The sequence below is a fragment of the Scyliorhinus canicula genome, chromosome 14, assembly GCF_902713615.1.
Source record: "Scyliorhinus canicula chromosome 14, sScyCan1.1, whole genome shotgun sequence".
Lineage (NCBI taxonomy): Eukaryota > Metazoa > Chordata > Chondrichthyes > Carcharhiniformes > Scyliorhinidae > Scyliorhinus > Scyliorhinus canicula.
The window spans coordinates 125,997,029-126,019,415 of record NC_052159.1 but is presented as its reverse complement, the minus strand read 5'-3'; the positions used below and the strand labels follow the sequence as shown (position 1 = coordinate 126,019,415).

Sequence of the window (22,387 nt, the reverse complement as noted above, 5' to 3'; positions counted from 1 at the left end):
ATTCCAGTTCAGTAGTGGCGAGTGCAGTACTTTCTAAGGTACTGTTTGTTGGATGAGACATGAAAAAACTGTCCGGCAAGGTGGAAGGAATGAGCTCATGGAACTATTTCAAAGAAGAGCAGGAGGTTCTCTCCAGCATTCTGGCTAATATTTATCCCTCACTCCACACTGAAGAATAGATGATCTGTTCACTATCACTTTGCTGCTTGTGCGACCTTGCAGTGTACAAATTTACTGCAACTGTGTGAGCACAGAGACTACAATTAAAAAGAAACTTCATTCATTTTAAAGAGCATTGGGATCTCCTGGAGATACAGAAGGTGCTTAAAAAAATGTTAATCTCTATTTTATTTCTTACTGTTGCGTATCAGAGAATACTTTTTAAAAATAAATTTAAAGTACCCAATTATTTTTTCCAATTAAGGGGCAATTTAGCGTGGCCAATCCACCTACCCTACACACCTTTGTGTTGTGGGGATGAAACCCACGTGGACACGGGGAGAATATGCAAACTCTACATGGACAGTGACCCAGGGCCGGGACAGAACCCAGGTTCTCGGCGCCGTAGGTCACAATGCTAACCATTGTGCCATCATGCTGCCCTGGCGAATACATCCCTGCTGGTATCGAAGGAACAAGGTACATTGACAAGAAGAGTAAATAAATTCTTGGAACAGCGCACACAAAACAATAGAGTTTACCAACCAAGCCGCTGTTCATGAGGAAACTGCGAACACAGTTGATTTGTTACTGCCATCTGATACTTCAGAGATTGTCAAACGCGAACATTAAGCACAGATTTCTCGGAGAAAACAGAGCTGTAAAAAGCGAGTATTCAATCAAGGAGAGGGAGTGCTAGCCTGGGCAGCACGGTAGCATTGTGGATAGCACAATTGCTTCACAGCTCCAGGGTCCAGGTTCGATTCCGGCTTAGGTCACTGTCTGTGCGGAGTCTGCACATCCTCCCCGTATGTGCGTGGGTTTCCTCCGGGTGCTCCGGTTTTCTCCCACAGTCCAAAGATGTGCAAGTTAGGTGGATTGGACATGATAAATTGCCCTTAGTGTCCAAAATTGCCCTTAGTGTTGGGTGGGGTTACTGGGTTATGGGGATAGGGTGGAGGTGTTAACCTTGGGTAGGGTGCTCTTTCCAGGAGCCGGTGCAGACCCGATGGGCCGAATCGCCTCCTTCTGCACTGTAAATTCTATGATCACGTGATCTGTGGTGCCGTCAGCAGTGAGTGTTGCATGAACTTCAATTCTCCATCTTGGATTGTATGAGCAACATCCCCAATAAACCCTCTCATTGCGTTTATAAGAATGCAGTGTGTGAGCACCTCCATACCTTTTCTCTGCGGCAAACTTAAAGATATAACACTTCCAAAAATATATACATTTCATTAGGCACTTCCAGGAGATCTTTCTGTTCGACAAATTAAATCAGGACTTTTGATTCAAATGTGCATGCAATTGAATTTGTGCACTTTGAATGCAAATTCTTTAAAGCAAAATGAATTTACACAACCACAATCCTATCTAAGCATTCCAGGCAGGGGAGACAGGATGGAAAGAGGTCAGCGAGGGAGTACACAATATTAAAAGACACAACATGATTTTTTTTTCACTGAATCTGCTAAATAATTTAAATCCTTTAATTCTCACTTAATATCTTTACTATGTTTTGAATTTATAAATTAGTTTGGTGGCCCCATTCCATTATTACAGGAAGAAATGCCAGATGGTATCATTAATATAGGTTTGTTAAGTTGATTATATTAGCAGTAAGTCATTTAGAGATGTATGCTCAATAAAACGTGAAAGGAATTCTGATAAAACAGTCAAATGGAGATCAAAAGGAATCTTAAAACACAATTTAACAGTTGCTTGAGCAATGTGCTGCAAAAAGTACTTTTCAGCAAAACACAATAGTCTGTGAAGTATCAAGTTATTTCTGTATGTGTGCCATCGATTATTAAAGGAATCGTACATAACTGCTTATAATGCGTGTATCTGAAGTATTTCCAGGGAAGTGATTTGTTATGTTTCTCCAAATGTCACTGACGCACAGTTTGGATTTCGCCAGGGCCATTCAGCTCCTTATCTCCAAACATGCACAAAAGAACAGAACTCAAGAAGTGAGTTGCGAGCGACTGCCCTTGACGTCAAGATGACATTTGACCAAGTGTGGCATCAAAGAGCCCCAGTAACATCAGTGTAAATGGGAATCAGGAGGAAAATTCTACCGTACACAAAAAAGATGGTTGTCTATTTGGCGGTCAATCATCTCAGATACAGTAGATCACTGCAAGAGTTCCTCAGGGTAGTATCCTCAGCCCAAGCATATTCAGCTGCTTCATCAACAAACTTCCTTCCATCATAAGGTCTGAAGTGGGGATGCTCTCACAGTTTACAGCACCATTTGTAATTCTTCAGATACCAAAGTGACCCATGTTCAAATGTAGCAAGACCTGGATAATATTTAGGGGCTTGGGCTGGCAAGTGGCAAATAACATTTACAGAATACTCAAATGCCAGGCAATGATCATCTTCAACAAGAAAGTATCTACCCATCTCACCTTGACATTCAATGCCATTACCACTGATGAAACCCCCACTATCAACATCCTAGGGATTATTATTGAGCAGAAACTGAACTGAATCATCCTGTTACAGTAGCTGCACGATCAGGCAGAGGCTGGGAATTCTTCATTGAGTAACTCACTTTCAGTTTTTCCAAAACCTGGCCACCATCTATAAGTCACAAGTCAGGAGTGTGATGGGAAACTCCATTGTTTTCTGGATCTCAGCGTAGTTCCAACAACACTCAGAGATTGACACCATCCAGGGTCCAAGTGTTATCTTGCTTGATGGCATCCTATCCCTCCACCACCAACCTAGTGGCAGCAGGGTGTTCCATCGACAAGATGCGCTGCAGCAACTCACCCACGATCCTTTGACAGCACTTTCTAAAGCACAGCTACCTAAAAGGACAAGGGAAGCAGACATGTGAGAATAGCACCTCCTGCAAGCTCCCCTCCAAAGCACACACCATCCTGATTTGGAAAAATATCGTCATTCCTTCGCTGTTGTTGTGTCAAAATCCACGACTGTCTTCCTAACAGGAAGAGTGTACTTACAACACATTGGTATGATTAAAAACAGTAAACCAACCGCCCTAAGTCAGTGAGCTTCAAGTAAATAAAGATTTTAATCCAAGCCTATGCTGGGAAAGATGTACCCTGGTTGATTTCCACGGTCTCTTTTTTCCACAAAGGCTGGGATTTTCCACTGTGAATCCACCCTGCTACTGTTGCTTGCGAGGACAAAGAATTTGGCACTCGGCAAACTCTCCCATTAACAGCAGCGGGAGCGGAGAATCCCGCTGTGAAGCGAGAATCCCGCCCAAAGTTTGTGTAGCAAATTTATAGCTCTTAGTTATCACATTCCATGACACTGCTAGGTACAACCTTCAATTATTTTAACATATGCATCACATACCTAATCAATGAACTCGCAATTTGTGCTCTGCAGCTCTTCCTTTCATCTTAGCTTTTGCCCTGGGTCTAACAGCACTTCCCTATATGTTCTTTTATGACCCTAGCAGTGGTTTCCTCAGCCTGTGAAGGTCGTTAAATTTTACAACTTGCCTTCTTTGCGAGTTTCTCATAGTACTGGCTACATATCCATCATGCCTAAAGTATTGGCAACATTTCCCAGCAAGCTTAGAAAGAGTTGTCATAACAAAATTTGCTCATTCTAAATTCATTGATGCATATTTTAAGGTAAACAAATTGAAACGTTTAAGCTATCCCACTTCAACATGACTTCAGTTCATGAAGGTGGCTCATTAGCACCTTCTCAAGGGCAATTAGGGATGGGCAACCAATGCTGGTCTAGCCAGGGGCATCAACATCCTGCGAAAGAATAAAAGAAGCTCTTTTGAAATGGGATTTTTCAGTACTATTCATCAGAACATGTGTTAGTTATTTTTTCTTATTCCGTCTGGTCCTCTGTATGCTTATTCAATCTGCTATCTTTCTGCCCACTTACATATTTCAATGGTAGCCATGATGTCGAGATGCTGGCGTTGGACTGGGGTGAGCACAATAAGAAGCCTCACAACACCAGGTTAAAGTCCAACAGGTTTGTTTCAAACACTAGCTTTCGGAACACTGCTCCTTCCTCAGGTGAATGGAGGAAGGAGCAGTGCTCCGAAAACTAGTGTTTGAAACAAACCTGTTGGACTTTAACCTGGTGTTGTAAGACTTCTTGTTGTACATATTTCAACTAATTCTGGAATTTCTGAGCAGCTATGTCTAACTGTATCATCAGTCTGAGTTCCGACCTCTGCTTTTAGTTTCTGACTTCTGAACATTTATGTTAAGTGAACATACTAATTGTCTCAATATGGTGCCTTGGGTTCCTCTAAGGAACGTTTCTCACTATTTTAATTATTCAGCCAATTTGTTATTCAATTCAATCAAAAAATTCTGAAGGATTGAAATCAAACCTCCACTGAAAGAGACATGAAATTCATGTCTTATTCCACACTGACCCTAACCCTGTGACTATTAATTAGAGTACACATTTTTTGAAAGATAATTTATTAAAGGTATATCCAAAGTATATAGAGAATATAAAAATAGGAACAATCCATAATATTAAACAACAGCAAACACCGCATAACATTAACAAACATCTAACACTATAACAATATAATGCAACAGGAGCCCCCAATATACAACTATGGCGCCAACGCTCTCAACAAAAGAAAAAGAGAGTAAACATTTTTATTTCGCAGGGTAGCATGGTGGTTAGCATAAATGCTTCACAGCTCCAGGGTCCCAGGTTCGATTCCCGGCTGGGTCACTGTCTGTGTGGAGTCTGCACGTCCTCCCCCTGTGTGCGTGGGTTTCCTCCGGGTGCTCCGGTTTCCTCCCACAGTCCAAAGATGTGCGGGTTAGGTGGATTGGCCATGCTAAATTGCCCGTAGTGTCCTAATAAAAGTAAGGTTAAGGGGGGGTTGTTGGGTTACGGGTATAGGGTGGATACGTGGGTTTGAGTAGGGTGATCATGGCTCGGCACAACATTGAGGGCCGAAGGGCCTGTTCTGTGCTGTACTGTTCTATGTTCTATAAAACAAAATAATGAACCCCCTCGCCCCTTAACAGTCAAAAAAATTACTATTGCCCCCCCTGCTGATTCTTGAAAAAGTTCTTGAAAAAGTCGATGAACAGCTTCCTCCTCACAGAGAATCCTTCCTCTGAACCTCTGAAGGAATTCAGCAAAGTCCTGTACCCATGACCCAGTGCATGGCAGTTCTGCGGCCCGCCAATTAAGTAAAATTTTCCTTTATGCCATTAAGGAAGCAAATGCCATGGCATTGGCCCCCTTTCCTACTATGATACTAGGATCCTCAGACATACCAAAGATAGTTAGTTACCCATGGAGACGGCGTGACCACTATCCCCACCATCCGCGACAGTACATCCATAACACCCTTCCAAAACCCCACTAGTTTTGGACAGGACCAGAGCATGCGAACATGGTTCGGAGGGGATCCGATGCATCGTGTACATTGACCAGCCACTTCTGGGAAGAAATGGCTCAGCCTAGCCGCTGTCATTGCGTTTTGTGCACAACAGATTCTCTGCTGGTGGGAACACGTAGGGCTGGATTCTCCGATTTTGAGGCTATGTCCGGAGGATCCGTGGAAGTTTACGTGGGAAGAACCCTCCCACCGGTGATGGGCTAGCAGCCGCACCACGTAAAACGCCCAGCCTGCATGAAATAGATGGTCGGAGAATTGTCGCGTCCGTTGCCCTGCCTGCGCTTGGCAATGACCTGCAACGATCGCACCGTACAATATGGCGCCAGCAGCATGCGGACCCACACTGCATGATAGTGCCCCCCTGGCCACCCCCCACCAGTCCCCCCAGCCCTCACCAAAGCCCCCTGGGCCAGCAGCACTGCTCCCGGCTGACTGTGGCGCCGCTGGACACAGTCTGCAGCCGCCACGCCGGGTTCCGAACCACTGGGACCACATGTCAACCGTGCGGTTGGGAACTCAGCCCGGAACATCGGGGAGGGCCTTCAGGTGACGTCCTGAGGCCGTCCCAATGGCGTGCGCTGCACGACATGAAGGCGCTGTTTTGGAGGGGGTGAAGCATGCGCAACCTGCGTTTAATAGTCGCCACCCCCGATTCGGTCATAAAAATGGGTTCTCTGCCCGATCGCCGATTATGAAATTGGCGTCGGGAAACGGAGAATCCCGCCCCATGGCTCCAGAATGGAGAATTCTGGCCGTATGCTTTTTTTGTTTTTCTGAGGTGGAAGCAGTGTTGGGAGAGAGACCATACTGTTAGAAGGTGCAAAAGCTGAAATCAGTTTTCACTCTGCCAGGAACCACATTTTTGTTCTGTTAGAGTAAATATTTAATAGTTATGACTTCCTGGACCACCCTTGACTCTAATGACCTTTCCTACTGATCAAAGCAATCTGGTTGCTATAGTATGTCAATTATGTTTTGGCCATCAGCCATTCAAAGAAGCCAAATAGATCATAGATGAACATATAACCACTCAGTTACACAACAATATTTCCTTTGTATCTACTTTTCAAGGATTTTCAATGTTGCATGTGTGGCTCTGTATTTTAACCTTCGAATCAGCTGTAAAGATATTGAATGTAGTTTGCATTGACAGCAGATGGATTGATAATTCACATGTTCCCCCACCCGGACTTTGAGATGTGTTTAAATGCAACCAGCTGGGTATGTTTGTATGCCAAGGCCATTTACATCATAGTGAGCATTTAAGACTTGAGGTTTGATAGAATGCACTGAAGACAAAAGTTCCTTGTTGCAATTCTGATCGGTGCCACATTCGGAGATATCAGTGTTTAAGGCACCAATAATCAACAAAATACTCCGAAGCTATCGTAATTTTAATTTAAAAATTCAGATTTTGAGATATATTTAGGGATTTTGTAAAATCTGTAGTTTCTTACTGCAGCACTTTTGATAAAACCATCAAGGCTGCCAAATTTAGCTGCAATTTTCAGCACCCTGAATGCCGTTTTCCGGTGCATGTACACACTCTGGTGCTAGCCACGGCAGCTGCTATTTTGGTGAGGACATGGTAAATGCAGGGAGCTCCTGCCTGATGCATGCAGATTATGACATCAATCAGCATGAATCGCTGATTTGACACCACCTCTGGCCCTTTGGAATTCAACATTCCAGCGAACGCTATCTCTTAGCCCCAGAGAACTGAACACAGTTAGAATGTCAGGAAGGAACCACTATCTAAAAGGATCATCAACTACTTCCATGTTAGTTGCTGATTGATTTCTACTGGTTCTTCCTGCAATTGTACCCAAGTATTTGATGATTTCTAGAGTTGTTTAAAGTTGCTAAAGTCTAGTGAGTGGTTTGGCAGGTGCTGCTGGTCTTTTCCCTGTTTTCAAGGATTCTGTAATCCACTTGCTTCCAGACATGAGTGCAGTAGTGTGCATCCCTCTTGGCCTACGGCATGACAATGAGAATGGGGAGAAGAGCCAGACAAGTTGCTGAAGGAGGAAGTAAAGGTTCTCAGCATGAGGCCAAATGCACCTAGGATGTTCAGCAGCAACTTCCCAACAATACCCTCTAGACATCTCTGTTTCAAAGAGGACATCCTCACTGAAATCCACCATCTGATCAGACATAAATGCCTCTGAACACAGTGAGGACAGCAGTGCCGGTGAATGTGAGCATTACAATGAACTTTTATACATCTGTATCCTTCCATCCTGAAGCAAGTTTGGCTCCTTCCAGGCTGAAGTGAGTGATATTTGCAACATTGTCCAGTTTGTCGTCCACTGTTCTGTACGTAGGGTTGCTAAGGTTCTCTAAGAGAACTGAATACATTTTATTATCTCTTGTCAGAGAGAAGCAGGTGGAGTGAGCGTAAAACTTCACCAGGATTACAGGCTGCCTCATGGTGCAGTCTGCATTTACTGCAAGAAAGTCACTTTGCATGCATGTCAACTCTGAGACGTACTGCAGCCAGAACAAGTACTCTGCTTTGATGCTACCATGATGTTTATGAACACTCTTGTAATGATTGAAATCTCCACACCCACATCAAAAGGAGTGGGTAGCACTGAGGCCGGCAGCGGCAGATTAGAGCATCGCAACGAGAGGAGCGATTCTCCGGCTGGGTTGCACCCGGCACATATCCCGCTATGTCGGGAGAATTGGTGGAGAGCCCTGAACAGGATTTGTGCCAGGTGCAGATCAGTGTACTATTCTCTTGGCGCTCTCCTGCTCGTCTGATCAGGATCTTTCCTTCCCCCCCCCCCCCCCCCCCACCCCCCCCCCCCCCCCCGTTTCGGGGGACACTCCATTCTCCACCGGATCGGGAATTCCTTTCTCAGTCTCGGTAATGGAGAATTCGTCGCTATGACTTTAAGTGTGCCCTGAATGGGATTGCATGGCACAGTACTAACATTGGTCTGTTGTAACAGATGAGAATCTGGGAAATTTAGAAAGGTGATAATTCTATAAAGTTCATCTTATTCAGCTAAAATGAATAGATTTATTGCCATTGCACCAAGTTAATATGTACAGGAATGAAATTCCATGCGGAACATCTTTAGACAAACTTATAAAAATGACTCATGACAAAGAAGAGATTGATATTATAATGTGCTTTTGCATGTTTTTATTTGGTTTGACGCCAAATCTGGTTACTGGTAACATTCTTTGTTTTACTCATATGAATAAGATGAAGTGGATGCTCAGAATAATTCAGACTGTTGAAATTGCAACAGTACTTTCTCAATATTTCAATTTTGTCAAATGTCCAACTCATACTATTTTATATACACATTTGAAGTAGTTAAACAATAGAATAAGGGTGTTTAGAGAGTTGGTATTATCTCTTTGGGTTTCATAGTAGATCATTTACTCAGGTTCAGTACCATTGACCATTCCCATGGCCATAGCCTCCTGATGTTCTATGTTCTATATGTGTGCCTTGTAATTCCCCAATATCAACAGGGGAACAGTGTCAAACATCCCTGTCATTGTATTGCCCACGTGTGACTTCTTTGACTTCAGCCACTGGCAGAAGCAACACTGTACCAACCAATGGCTGAGGCCACAATCAGAGTTATTGGAGATTAAACAGTTAAAGGAACAGGGTTAAAAAGTAACAGTGGGGGTTTGGCAACTACAGATGTGATTATTCTTGAGGTATCAACCGGGAAATGTGCTCTGCTTGCATTAACCCTGCAATTACCATTACGGAAAGAATGGAAATAACATCTTTTGAACGGATTTTTAAAAAAAATTATAGGTCTCGAATAGATTTGTGAACTGCACATAATTTTAATCATTACATTTCTAAAGCATAGTAACTGTACGGTCAAAAGTAATCACTAATTCCCTTTTTCTTAGATCAGTCTGGAGCACTATCTCTGTCTTGTGCTGTTATTTTGTACACATTCCAATAAACCCTCTTTAACTGAAATAATCTAGGCTAAGAATTGAGCAATATATTGAAACCACTTTTATTTTTTTGTCTTATGTTGTCTCAATTACTTCTACAATCACTATTTTATTGTGGGAATCATTTTTCACTTTTTGGATCATATCTCAGTGTATTTGAGTTTAAGTCAATCACCGTTATTTCCTCTACAGGTAAATAGAGCTTGTGGACACCCTGTTCGAAAGCCCACACAATCTTTGGATTACCAAGATCCTTACAGTGATGAACATGGGCTGAAAATCACTCAGAAGGAAAATGAGGAGACATTATCCAGCAGGAGAAAGTAAGACTGTTATTTGTACTTATTAATCTTTGTACAAACAGAAGCTTAAAATTATTTCAAATAACCATGACTATAATATTAAAGACTTTTAAAAAACATGCGCAGGATGACAAAATGTGTTTTTATTTAAGTTTGTTTATTAAGGTGCTACATATTAACAAATAACCAACAAAAACACAAGAATGCAAATAATATAAACAAAACAAAGAAAAAGTAATTAACTTAACACTGTACCCAAAACCTGAAACAGCTGATGGTGTCTGGATCTTTGAAAAAGGAAATGAACGGTTGCCATGTCAGGTAGAATTTCTCCACTGAACCCCAGATGGTGAATTTAATTTTTTTCAAGTGCAAAAAGGACATCAAGTCCCCAAATCAGCCAGATGAACTAGGCGGAACGGGAGAGCTCCAACCCAACAGATTGCACCGCCGGGCTATCAGTGAGACGAAGGCGATAACGTCCGCTTCTACCCAGAGTGAACTGCCGGTGAGTCCGAAACCCCAAACATGGCCACCAGCGAACATGGGAGTAATTCCAAATAGAGAATCTATACTGAAAAATGGAAACCCAGAAGCTGATGAGTCTGTGGCAGGACCAGAACATATGTGTATGATCAGAGGGGGAAAGCGAACAGCGATCACATACGTTTTCAACATTTGGAAAAAACCCACTCATCCTTGCCTAGGTCTAGAGCGTCCTATATAGAACCTTGACCTGAACTAGGCTCAACCTGGAAAATGCGGATGTGGAGTTTACCCTATAAAGGGCCTCTCTCCGGTCTCGCTAGTGGGTATAGGGCTGGGTTCACTCTCCCAATTTGACCGTTAACTCTCTAAAGCTGGCAAACGTCCCCTCCATGAACAGGTCACCAAAGTGTTCAAGTCCCTTCAACGTCCACTTGTTAAATGTTGAGTCCAGCCCAGAAGGTAAGAAAAGGTAATTATTACAGTTGGGGGGTCAGTGAGGTCAAGGAAAGTAGTTTAAAATGTTGTCGGAACTGTTTTCAGATTCTAGGAGAGAAGACCATCACCGGGTTCGAGGAGAACTAGCATGAGAAAAGGGCAATGGTGCAGTAACAGTGCAGTAAGGAGAGTGGATGTAGTGCAAGAGCGAGCTTCCATTTATTTGGCTCCAGATTGAACCGGGTTGGCTGATCCACAGTAAGATGTTTTGGATATTAGCGGCCCAGTAATAGAACAACAAGTTTAGGAGAGCTAAGTTCTCTGACTGTCTAGCTCTCTGCCCTCTGGAGTAGAACGCTGTGAAATCTGGAATTCTTACCCGCACAAATAAAGGCAGGTATCGAATTATTAATCTTAATATAAAGGATTTGGGCAGGAAATGGGGAAGCATTGAAAGATAAAGAAATATCTAGAGAGAATGTTCTACCCGCCAAGATTATTTCACCTCTGTCGGGCCATTTTGACATTGTTGTTCACACTTGAATAATTCAATTTGTGAAGTGAGGCCCAATTGTGGGCCACCCTGACCCCCAAAGTAACGAAAAATTGTACGAGAGAGGCGGAAGGATAGCATGCCTAAATGGGCTCGTCTTCCAGGGGGGTTGACTGGGAAACATTCACTCTTGCCTAGATTTAATTTATAGCAGGAGCTGGAGGCATAAGTGTCTTCATTTAGTTCTTCATTCATTTAAAAAAATATATTTTTATCATGGTTTTGCAGAAATTTTCATAATAAAACAGTAGTAACAATAATAACAAAACATGAACATTAACATAGTGCAAAAAGAGAATATACAATAACAATTAAATAGACATTACCCCACGGAACTCAGTCTTCCCACACCATCCCAATGAAGCACTCATCTCCCCCCCCCCCCCCATCCCCCCTACGGATTGCTGCTGCTGTTGACATTTTAATTTTCCCCGAGAAAGTCGACGAACGGCTGCCACCTCCGAGAGAACCCTAGCATAGACCCTCTTCAGGCAAACTTTATTTTCTCGAGGCTGAGAAACCCAGCCATGTCGTTAACCCAAGTCTCTACACTCGGGGGGGCTTTGAGTCCCTCCACATTAATAAAATCCGTCTCCGGGCTACCAGGGAGGCAAAGGCCAAGACGTCGGCCTCTTTCGCCCCCTGAACTTCCGGGTCTTCTGACACTCCAAACATCACTATCTCTGGACTTGGCACCATCCGTGTGTTAAACACCTTGGACATTGCCCTCACGAACCCATGCCAGAACTCTCTAAGCTCCGGGCATGCCCAAAACATGTGGACACGGTTTGTTGGGCTGCCCTTGCACCTTGTACACCTGTCTTCTACCCCAAAAAACCGTGCTCGTTCTCGCTGCCGTCATGTGTGCCCGTTGGTCACCTTAAATTGAATTAGACTGAGCCTGGCACATGATGAGGAGGAATTAACCCTGCCCAGGCCTTCTGCCCACAGACCCACTTCCAACTCCTCACCTAGCTCCTCCTCCCACCTGCCCTTGAGCTCCTCCACCGGAGGGAGATTTACGGCGGGAGCAGTGTCCAGGGGCCTGTCGGGAAGGTAAGTTTACCTCTTTAAAAACCTACCTTTAGAGCTGCAGGAAGTTGGCCGTGGGGATTTCTGGGAAGATTTGTTAGTACCTGTATATAAGTTGGGCGGTTGCTAAACCCAAGACACTACACTTGTATTGTCCCCCACCCTTCCACCTCCTCTAACCTAGGGGTTGATTGAATATCAGGTAAGCTCTTCCTTTCTTTTTCTTGTTTTATTTAGAGGGGATGGCAGGGAAGGCAGTACAATGTTCCTCCTGCAGAACGTTTGAGGTGACGGATGCCGTCAGTGTCCCTGCTGATTTCACCTGTGGGAAGTGCACCCATCTCCAGCTCCTCAGAAACCGTGTTAGGGAACTGGAGCTGGAGCTGGATGAACTTCGGATCATTCGGGAGTCAGAGGTGGTCATAGATAGAAGCTGCTTCAGGGATGTAGTTACTCCGAAGAATCAAGATAGATGGGTGATGGTGAGAGGGGCTGGGAGGAAGCAGTCAGTACAGGGATCCCCTGTGGTCGTTCCCCTTAGTAACAAGTATACTGCTTTGGATACTGCCTCCCAGGTGCCAGGGTCTGTGATGTCTCGGATCATGTTTTCGGGATCCTTAAAGGGGAGGGGGAGCAGCCCCAAGTCATGATCCACATAGGTACCAATGACATAGGTAGGAAAAGGGATAGGGATGTAAGTCAGGAATTCAGAGAGCTAGGGTGGAAACTGAGATCTAGGACGAACAGAGTTATTATCTCTGGGTTGTTACCCATGCCACGTGCTAGCGAGACGAGGAATAGGGAGAGAGAGCAGTTGAACACGTGGCTACAGGGATGGTACAGGAGGGAGGGTTTCAGATTTCTGGATAATTGTAGCTCATTCTTGGGTAGGTGGGACCTCTACAAACGGGATGGTTTACACCTGGACCAGAGGGGTACCAATATCCTGGGGGGGGGGGGGGGAAATTTGCTAATGCTCTTCGGAAGGGTTTAAACTAGTTCAGCAGGGGATTGGGAACCTGAATTGTAGCTCCAGTATACAGGAGGTTGAGAGTAGTGAGGCCATGAGTAAGGTTTCAAAGTTGCAGGAGTGTACCGGCAGGCAGGAAGGTGGTTTAAAGTGTGTTTACTTCAATGCCGGGAGCATCGGGAATAAGGTGGGTGAACTTGCGGCATGGGTTGGTACCTGGGACTTGAATGTTGTGGGCATTTCGGAGAGGTGGATAGAGCAGGGACAGGAATGGTTGTTCCAGGTGCCGGGGTTTAGATATTTCAGTAAGCTCAGAGAAGGTGGTAAAAGAGGGGGAGGGGTGGCATTGTTAGTCAAGGACAGTATTACGGTGGCAGAAAGGACGTTTGATGAGGACTCGTTACTAAGGTAGTATGGGCTGAGGTTAGAAACAGGAAAGGAGAGGTCACCCTGTTAGGGGTTTTCTATAGGCCTCCGAAAAGTTCCAGAGATGTAGAGGAAAGGATTGCAAAGCTGATTCTGGACAGGAGCGAAAGTAACAGGGTAGTTGTTATGGGGGACTTTAACTTTCCAAATATTGACTGGAAATGCTAGTTCGAGTACTTTAGATGGGTCTGTTTTTGTCCAATGTGTGCAGGAGGGTTTCCTGACACAGTATGTAGATAGGCCAATGAGAGGCGAGGCCGTATTGGATTTGGTACTGGGTAATGAACCAGGACAGGTGTTAGATTTGGAGGTAGGTGAGCACTTTGGTGATAGCGACCACAATTCGATTACGTTTACTTTTGTGTGGAAAGGGATAGGAATATGCTGCAGGACAAGAGTTATATCTGGGGGCAAGGCAATTATGATGCGATGAGGCAAGACTTAGGATGCATCGGATGGGGAGGGAAACTGCAGGAGATGGGCACAATTGAAATGTGGAGCTTGTTCAAGGAACAGCTACTGCGTGTCCTTGATAAGTATGTACCTGTCAGGCAGGGAGGAAGTGATCGAGCGAGGGAACCGTGGTTTACTAAAGTAGTTGAAACACTTGTCAAGAGGAAGAAGGAGGCTTATGTTAGGATGAGACATGAAGGCTCAGTTGGGGCACTTGAGAGTTACAAGTTAGCCAGGAAGGACTTAAAGGGAGAGTTAAGAAGAGCCAGGAGGGGACATGAGAAGTCTTTGGCAGGTTGGATCAAGGATAACCCTAAAGCTTTCTATAGATATGTCAGGAATAAAAGAATGACTAGAGTAAGAATAGGACCAGTGAAGGACAATATTGGGAAGTTCTGCGTGGAATCCGAGGAGGTAGGAGAGGTGCTAAATGAATATTTTTCGTCAGTATTCACCCAGGAAAAAGACAATGTTGTCGAGGAGAATACTGAAATACAGGCTACTAGACTAGAAGGGATTGAGGTTCATAAGGAGAAGGTGTTAGCAATTCTGGAAAGTGTGAAAATAAATAAGTCTCCTGGGCCGGATGGGATTTATCCTAGGATTCTCTGGGAAGCTAGGGAGGAGATTGCTGAGCCTTTGGTTTTGATCTTTAAGACATCTTTGTCTACAGGAATAGTGCCAGAAGACTGGAGGATAGCAAATGTTGTCGCCTTGTTCAAGAAGGGGAGGAGAGACAACCACGGTAACTATAGACCAGTGAGCCTTACTTCTGTTGTGGGCAAAGTCTTGGAAAGGTTTATAAGAGATCGGATGTATAATCATCTGGAAAGAATAATTTGATTAGAGATAGTCAACACGGTTTTGTGAAGGGTAGGTCGTGCCTCACAAACCTTATTGAGTTCTTTGAGAAGGTGACCAAACAGGTGGATGAGGGTAAAGCAGTTGATGTGGTATATATGGATTTCAGTAAAGCGTTTGATAAGGTTCCCCATGGTAGGCTATGGCAGAAAATACGGAGGCATGGGATTCAGGGTGATTTAGCAGTTTGGATCAGAAATTGGCTAGCTGGAAGAAGACAAAGGGTGGTGGTTGACGGGAAATGTTCAGACTGGAGTCCAGTTACTAGTGGTGTACCGCAAGGATCTGTTTTGGGGCTACTGCTTTTTGTCATTTTTATAAATGACCTGGAGGAGGGCGTCGAAGGTTGGGTGAGTAAATTTGCAGATGACACTAAAGTCGGTGGAGTTGTGGACCGTGTGGAAGGATGTTACAAGTTACAGAGGAACATAGATAAGTGCAGAGCTGGGCTGAGAAGTGGTAAATTGAGTTTAATGTAGAAAAGTGTGAGGTGATTCATTTTGGAAGGAATAACAGGAGGACAGAGTACTGGGATAATGGTAAGATTCTTGGTAGTGTGGATGAGCAGAGAAATTTTGGTGTCCATGTCCATAGATCCCTGAAAGTTGCCACCCAGGTTGAGAGGGTTGTTAAGAAGGCATACGGTGTGTTAGCTTTTATTGGTTGAGTCATTGAGTTTTGGAGCCGTGAGGTCATGTTGCAGCTGTACAAAACTCTGGTGCGGCCGCATTTGGAGTATTGCGTGCAATTCTGGTCGCCGCATTATAGGAAGGATGTGGAAGCACTGGAAAGGGTGCAGAGGAGATTTACCAGAATGTTGCCTGGTATGGATGGAAGATCTTACGAGGAAAGGCTGAGGGACTTGAGGCTGTTTTCGTTAGGCATACAAGATGATCAGAGGATTAGATAGGGTGGACAGTGAGAGCCTTTTTCCTCGGATGGTGATGTCTAGCACGAGGGGACATAGCTTTAAATTGAGGGGAGATAGATAGAAGACAGATGTCAGAGGTAGGTTCTTTACTCAGTGAGTAGTAAAGGTGTGGAATGCCCTGCCTGCAACAGTAGTGGACTCGCCAACACTAAGGGCATTCAACTGGTCATTGGATAGACATATGGACGATAAGGGAATTGTGTAGATGGGCTTTTGAGTGGTTTCACAGGTCGGCGCAACATCAAGGGCCGAAGGGCCTGGATTGCACTGTAATGTTCTATGTTATGTGTTCCACCGAGGTTTCCTCCGCCTCCTGTAGTTCCTGGTAGATATCCGACACCTTCCCCTCCCCCACCCAGGTGCCGGAGACCACCCTGTCCTGTATCCGCAGGGGCGGCAGCGTCGGAAAGGCCACTACCTGTTTTTTCAGGAAGACTCGTACTTGCAGATATTTGAAGGCATTTCCTGGCGGCAGATTAAATTTGTCCTCTGGTGCCTTAAAACTTGGAAACGTTCCATCTATGAACAGATCCCCGATCCTTCTGATGCCTGTCCTCTGCCAGCTCTGGAATCCACCAACCATCTTACCCGGGACAAACCTGTGGTTGTTAGATATCGGGGTCCAGACCGACGCTCTCTCCATGACAAGCCCAAAATGATCCTACTCACCTACTCACTTAGAAAAGGCCTTGGGGATGAAGATGGGGAGGCACTGAAAGACAAACAAAAATCTGGGGAGGACCGTCATTTTCACGGCCTGTACCCTCCCTGCCAATAACAACGGGAGCATGTCCTACCTTTTAAAGTCCCCTTCCATTTGCTCAACCAACTGGACCAGATTGAGCCTGTGCAGGGCATCCCATTTCCTGGCTGCCTGTATACCCAGGTAACGAAAACTTTTCTCTACCATCCTGAGCGGCAGCTCTTTCAGTCTCTTCTCCTGCCCCTTGGCCTGGATCACGAACCTCTCGCTCTTTCCCATGTTTAGTTTGTACCCTGAAAAACTACCAAAATGCCTCAGGATCCGCAGAACCTCCCCCATCTCCTCCACAGGGTCCGAAATGTACAGGAGCAAAACATCCACGTATAGCGAGACCCGATGTCCCTCCCCCTCCCCCCCTTCATTCCCAAACCAGTCCCCGCCAGTTCCTCGAGGCTCTCAGCGCCATAGCAAGCGGTTCTATAGCTAGGGCAAATAGTAACGGGGAGAGAGGACACCCCTGCCTCGTGAAGCTTGAAGTACCCCGACCTCAGCCGGTTTGTATACACTTGCTACCGGCGCCTGGTACAGCAATTTCACCCAGCCAATAAAGCCCTCACCAAACCCGAACCTCCCCAGCGTTTCCCACAGGTACTCCCACTCCACCCGGTCAAAGGCTTTCTCTGCGTCCATCGCTATTACCACCTCCGCCTCCCCTCCCTCTGAGGGCATCATAATAATATTCAAATGTCTCCGAACATTGGTATTAAGTTGCCTGCCTTTAACAAACCCAGTCTGGACTTCCTCTATCACCCCTGGGACGCAATCCTCAATTCTTGTGGCCAGAATCTTAGCTAGCAATTTGGCATCCACGTTTAAGAGCGAAATCGGCCTGTATGACCCGCATTGTTCCGGGTTCGTCTCTCGTTTAATAATGAGTTGAGATAAGGGCCTGTGACATTGTTGGGGGAGGGTTCCTTTCTCTCTAGCCTCATTGAAGGTCCTCATCAGGAGTGGACTCAGTATTTCTGAAATTTTCTTCTAAAATTCTACCTGGTAACCGTTCGACCCCGGGGCTTTACCCGATTGCATGCCCTCTATACTCTTGATTCAATTGGGGCCCCCAGCCCCTCCACCAGGTCCTCTTCCACCTTTGCAAACCTCAACTGATCCAAAAATTGCCACATTCCTTCTGCTCACCGGGGGCTCCGACTCATATAGTTTACTATAGAACTTCTTAAAGACTCCATTCACCCCCCCCCCCAAGACCGTGTTACCCTCCTTATTCTTTACTCCCCCTATTTCCCTGGCCGCCTCCCTCTTTTAGATCTTCATTCATAAAAGTAGGTAATCTGCATAAAGAGATACCTGATGTTCCACCCCATCTCGATTAATACCCTCTATTAGTTGGAAGTTCCAAAGCTATTGAGAGCAGCTCAATTGCTACGACGAATTAAGGTGGAGAGAGTGGGTAGCCATGCCTAGAAGTTTGTGTGAACACTTGCTATCGGGGCATTGTATAAAAAGTGGATCCAAGAGACAAATTTATGGCCGAATCCAAATCTTCTAAGAATCTCAAACAAATAGTCCCATTCTATTCTCCCCGGTCAAATGCTTTATCCGTGTCGAGAGACACTGGGCGGGATTCTCCATTGGCTGACACCGAAATCGTGAATCGCAATTGGGTGGAGAATAGGTTCCGACGCCTAAATCGCGGCGGGCACCGATTTGATGCCGAATCGCAATTCTCCATTACCTCGACAGCGGCGTCAATGCGGTACAGAACGCATGTACAGTAAACACCATTTGTATGTCATTAGATGGCATGACCCGGTATTCTCCTAGGCCTCCACGATTCTCCGTCTTCGATGGGCCGAGTTCCCAACAGCGCGCTTCACTTGTGCTTTTAAAAATCAGGAAATCGATGTTGTGGCTGCTGAAGGAGAGAGAGGGGGTAAGGAAAGTGTCCAACATCGCCATAGTTTGCTGACAGTTGTGTCGCTGGCCGGGGGCTTCTACCAGGGCTAGTGGGAGTAGGGGGGGGGGGAGGGGGGGGGGGTGGCCAGGAGGTGGGCTGTCGGGTCGGGGTGAAAGGGCACGGAGCACTATTGTTGCAGCCGGAAAAGCAGCTGCACCTGCACATGCCGCCGACATCCCACTGTGAACGTAGGGCCACGGGTCATATAGATGTGTCCCCCCCCAGGCCACCCCCTAGGTGTCCTCTGGCCCCAGCCCATCAGCTCCAGCACAACCAGTGCCATCTTGTTTGCTGGGCTGACTGTGTGTGGGGATTGTAATGTGTACATGCAGCTGCAGCTTGTCAGCCTCCCGAGTGTCAATCACGGACCTGGCGAATCCTTCACAGTTTTTAATTGGAATCAATTGTGGTCGGATCCAGTTCAGCGCCAGTTTTGCTGGCTTAAAAGTCCACGAATCCTGCTCCGGCGTCAACACATAGTCTCAGGAACGGAGAATACTGCCCACTGTCTGCCCACCTCTGGCTTGGGTGCAGGAGAGCAGGAAAATATAGCATATAAAAGGCGGCATATATTAGCTGATAATTGATGGCCCTTTATAAATTCTGTTAGGTCCACAGAAATTCTACTTGGAAGGTAAGGCGCCAAACAGAGCGGCAGAACCTTAGCGAGTAGCTGAACATCCGCATTTAAAAGCGAAATGGGATGGAATGAACCACACACAGTTAGGTCCTTATCCCTCTTAAGGAGCAAGGAAATAGAGACTTGAGTAAGGGTTGGAGGCAGTGAACCGCAGGATAGGGAGTCATTAAACAAATCTAACAACAACGTTGCAAGCTGTTCCGAAAGCATCTTATCAAATTTGATCGGAAAACCATCCAGGCCAGTCGCCTTACCAGCCTGCATCAGACTATTTTAAAATGTCATCAGGGTGTATTGGGGAGTCTAACTCACAACTCGTAACTGCTATGACAGCTGGAATAGGTAGGTTATCCAGAAAATCAGACATGATCGACTTGTCTATGGGTGGCTCGGATTTGTACAGGTCGCAGTAATGGGATTCAAAAGCCGCATTGATCTGGAGAGGGGCAGAAACGAGGTTGCTGACCCAGCTGAGTATCTGGAGGATCTCACGGAGGATGCTTGGTGTTTAAGTTGGTGAGTAAGAAGATGACTGGCCTTCTCCACATATTCATAAACAGTACCCCTGGGGCGTACAGCCTGACTCGAGGCCAGTAGCTCAGACTGAGTCTGCAGCTTTTTTCTGCTGCCAGGTGGCTCTGGAATGCAATCGGGTGGGTATTGGTGATCTACCTCTAAAATGGAGTCTACCAGCCTCTGCTCTTCTAACTTCATATTGGAAGGGGACATTAAGTCGGTCTTAGTTAATTTGATGTAGTCCTCAATAGAGTTGGATAGATGCTCGCAAAGTTTTTCATCGGCCAGCAAAGTAGTATACAAGCTCAAGATGGCCTTGAGTGGGGAAGGACTCCAGCAACAGATCAACAAAGTGTGGGACGTGATCAGAGATTCAGATTGCTAAGTACTTAGCTGCCACTACCGGAGTACGCATGGTGAGTATGAGAAAAAAAGGACATCACCATCCGAGGAAAAAGGCTCTCACTGTCCACCCTATCTCATCCTCTGATCATCTTGTATGCCTCAATTAAGTCACCTCTTAACCCTCAGTGAGGGTGCTGCAACACGTGTGCCTGTCCCAGAGGAACGAAAGCCAGCCAGTGAGGCTGGAGAGCGGCCACCCAACTGGACGTGATCAGAGATTCTGATTGCTAAGTACTCAGCCGCCACTACCGGTGTGCAAAAAACACCCATTCGAGTGCAAAAAACACCAAGGTCTACCCCAATCCTCACCTCCCCATCTGGGCCATGAAAGACGACAAGGCCCTGGCCACCCCACACAGGACCAAAGATTTGGGTTTAGAGCGATCCAATTTAGGGTCCATAACACAGTTCAGATCGCCTCCAAAAATAGGTTGGTGTGAGTCGAGGTGGGAGAGGAAAACCAACAGAGAGTTAATGAAATTCGTATCATCCCAGTTAGGGACATAGACGTTGACCAGAACTACTGGGATGTTTGACAGGGAGCCGCAATTGATTATATATCGATGAGGAGAGTTGGTCTCTTTTATTAATTAAAATTGCCATGCCCTTGCCCCTACTTCTGAATCTAGAATGCAAACTTGCCAAGCCCATCCTTCACATAACCTGGCTTGATCCTTAATACGTAAATGGGTTTCCTACAAAAAAGAAAATCAGAGTTTAAGCTCTTAAGATGAGCGAATGCTCGCAATCGTTTTACAGGGTCATTCGAATCCCTAATGTTCCAGGTTCTCCGTCGGATTGGAGCTCTCCCACCACCCCTAAAACCGGAGTCAGCCATTCCCAAGGAGAGATATTAAACAAGGGGCTCAGATAAGACAAAGCAAGAAGACCCACCCATGATGGCCTCCGAGCCAAGTCAAATGACTCGACAAAGAGAGACCAGCAGACACCGCCGGAAAACTCAAACTAACACTAAAACCCACCCCACACCCCTCCCCTTCCCAAGGGCACAATCACAGTCGAGCATAGCCACACCCAAAAGCAAATGGAAATGTGTCAATAACCTAAACTTACTAATAACAAAACTAAACACAAGCTCTGAGCTCATTTTAAAACCTATTGTTATGAGCTGCAGAAGAGCCTTTAAAAATGCTGCCATTGGCCTAGTCGGCTAACATGGAGGTGATGAGCACGTCCCGTGTGTCATAATATACACCAGTATATCATGGTGCAGACACACACACTGATGGACATACAGTAGGACCAATCAACATGCATAACACCGCAGCCAATCACCAGTTAGAGCACACTCACTATAAAGACAGAGGGCATCAGTTTTCCCGCTCATTCAGGATGCAGCCTTTCAGAAGTACAAGAGCTCACAGTTTACAGCACAGATCCTCACCATGTGCTAAGTGATTAGACTGGTTAGGGTAGGCACAGGTCTTTAGTTAATCTAACATTGTGTTAACCCACAGTAAGAGTATGTTCAACAGTTTATAGTTTAATAAAATAGTGTTGTACTATTTTAAGTGTTGGTGGCCTGTATGTGTTTCACGGATCCAGAGCACCCAACACATCACCGTGTGCACGGCCCTGGTGCACACATGCTGCGGCATCCTGTGCCTGCCCAAGACCTTGTGACGAAGAGGTTCAGGGCGACTGTCACCTTTACGGCTAATGAGAGCATGAGTCCTCCCCCATAGCCCCGTAGTTCCAGGCGCGCCATGGTCTGGCAAATATGCCGTGCGGTCCCCTGTTCAGCCTGAGTCTTCGACGACACGCCCCAGTAGGACAGGTCCTCGAATAACAGGTGCTGCCGGTACACAAAGGCCTGATGCTTTTCCTCCTACCCACCTCCTTCAGGGCCAGTTGGGTGGCCGCTCTCCAGCCTCACTGGCTGGCTCTTGTTCCTCTGAGACAGGCACACGTGTTGCAGCACCCTCACTGAGGGTTAAGAGGTGACTTAATTGAGGCATACAAGATGATCAGAGGATTAGATCGGGTGGACAGTGAGAGCCTTTTTCATCGGATCGTGATGTCTAGCACGAGGGGACATAGCTCTAAATTGAGGGGTGATAGATATAAGACAGATGTTAGAGGTAGGTTCTTTACTCAGAGAGTAGTAAAGGCGTGGAATGCCCTGCCTGCAACAGTAGTGGACTCGCCAACACTAAGGGCATTTAACTGGTCATTGCATAGACAT

The 22,387-nt window shown here is 45.8% G+C and overlaps 1 protein-coding gene across 3 annotated transcripts in view; it reads left to right on the top strand.

The window, feature by feature from the left end:
- gpc5a (glypican 5a) overlaps nucleotides 1-22,387 on the top strand; it is a 1,363,183-nt gene that overhangs the window by 335,786 nt on the left and 1,005,010 nt on the right. For all 3 annotated transcript variants that reach the window (XM_038818309.1, XM_038818308.1, XM_038818307.1), the window contains exon 4: nucleotides 9,683-9,813. In XM_038818309.1, the coding sequence (XP_038674237.1) occupies nucleotides 9,683-9,813 (131 nt within the window). The remainder of the gene's footprint in view (nucleotides 1-9,682; nucleotides 9,814-22,387) is intronic.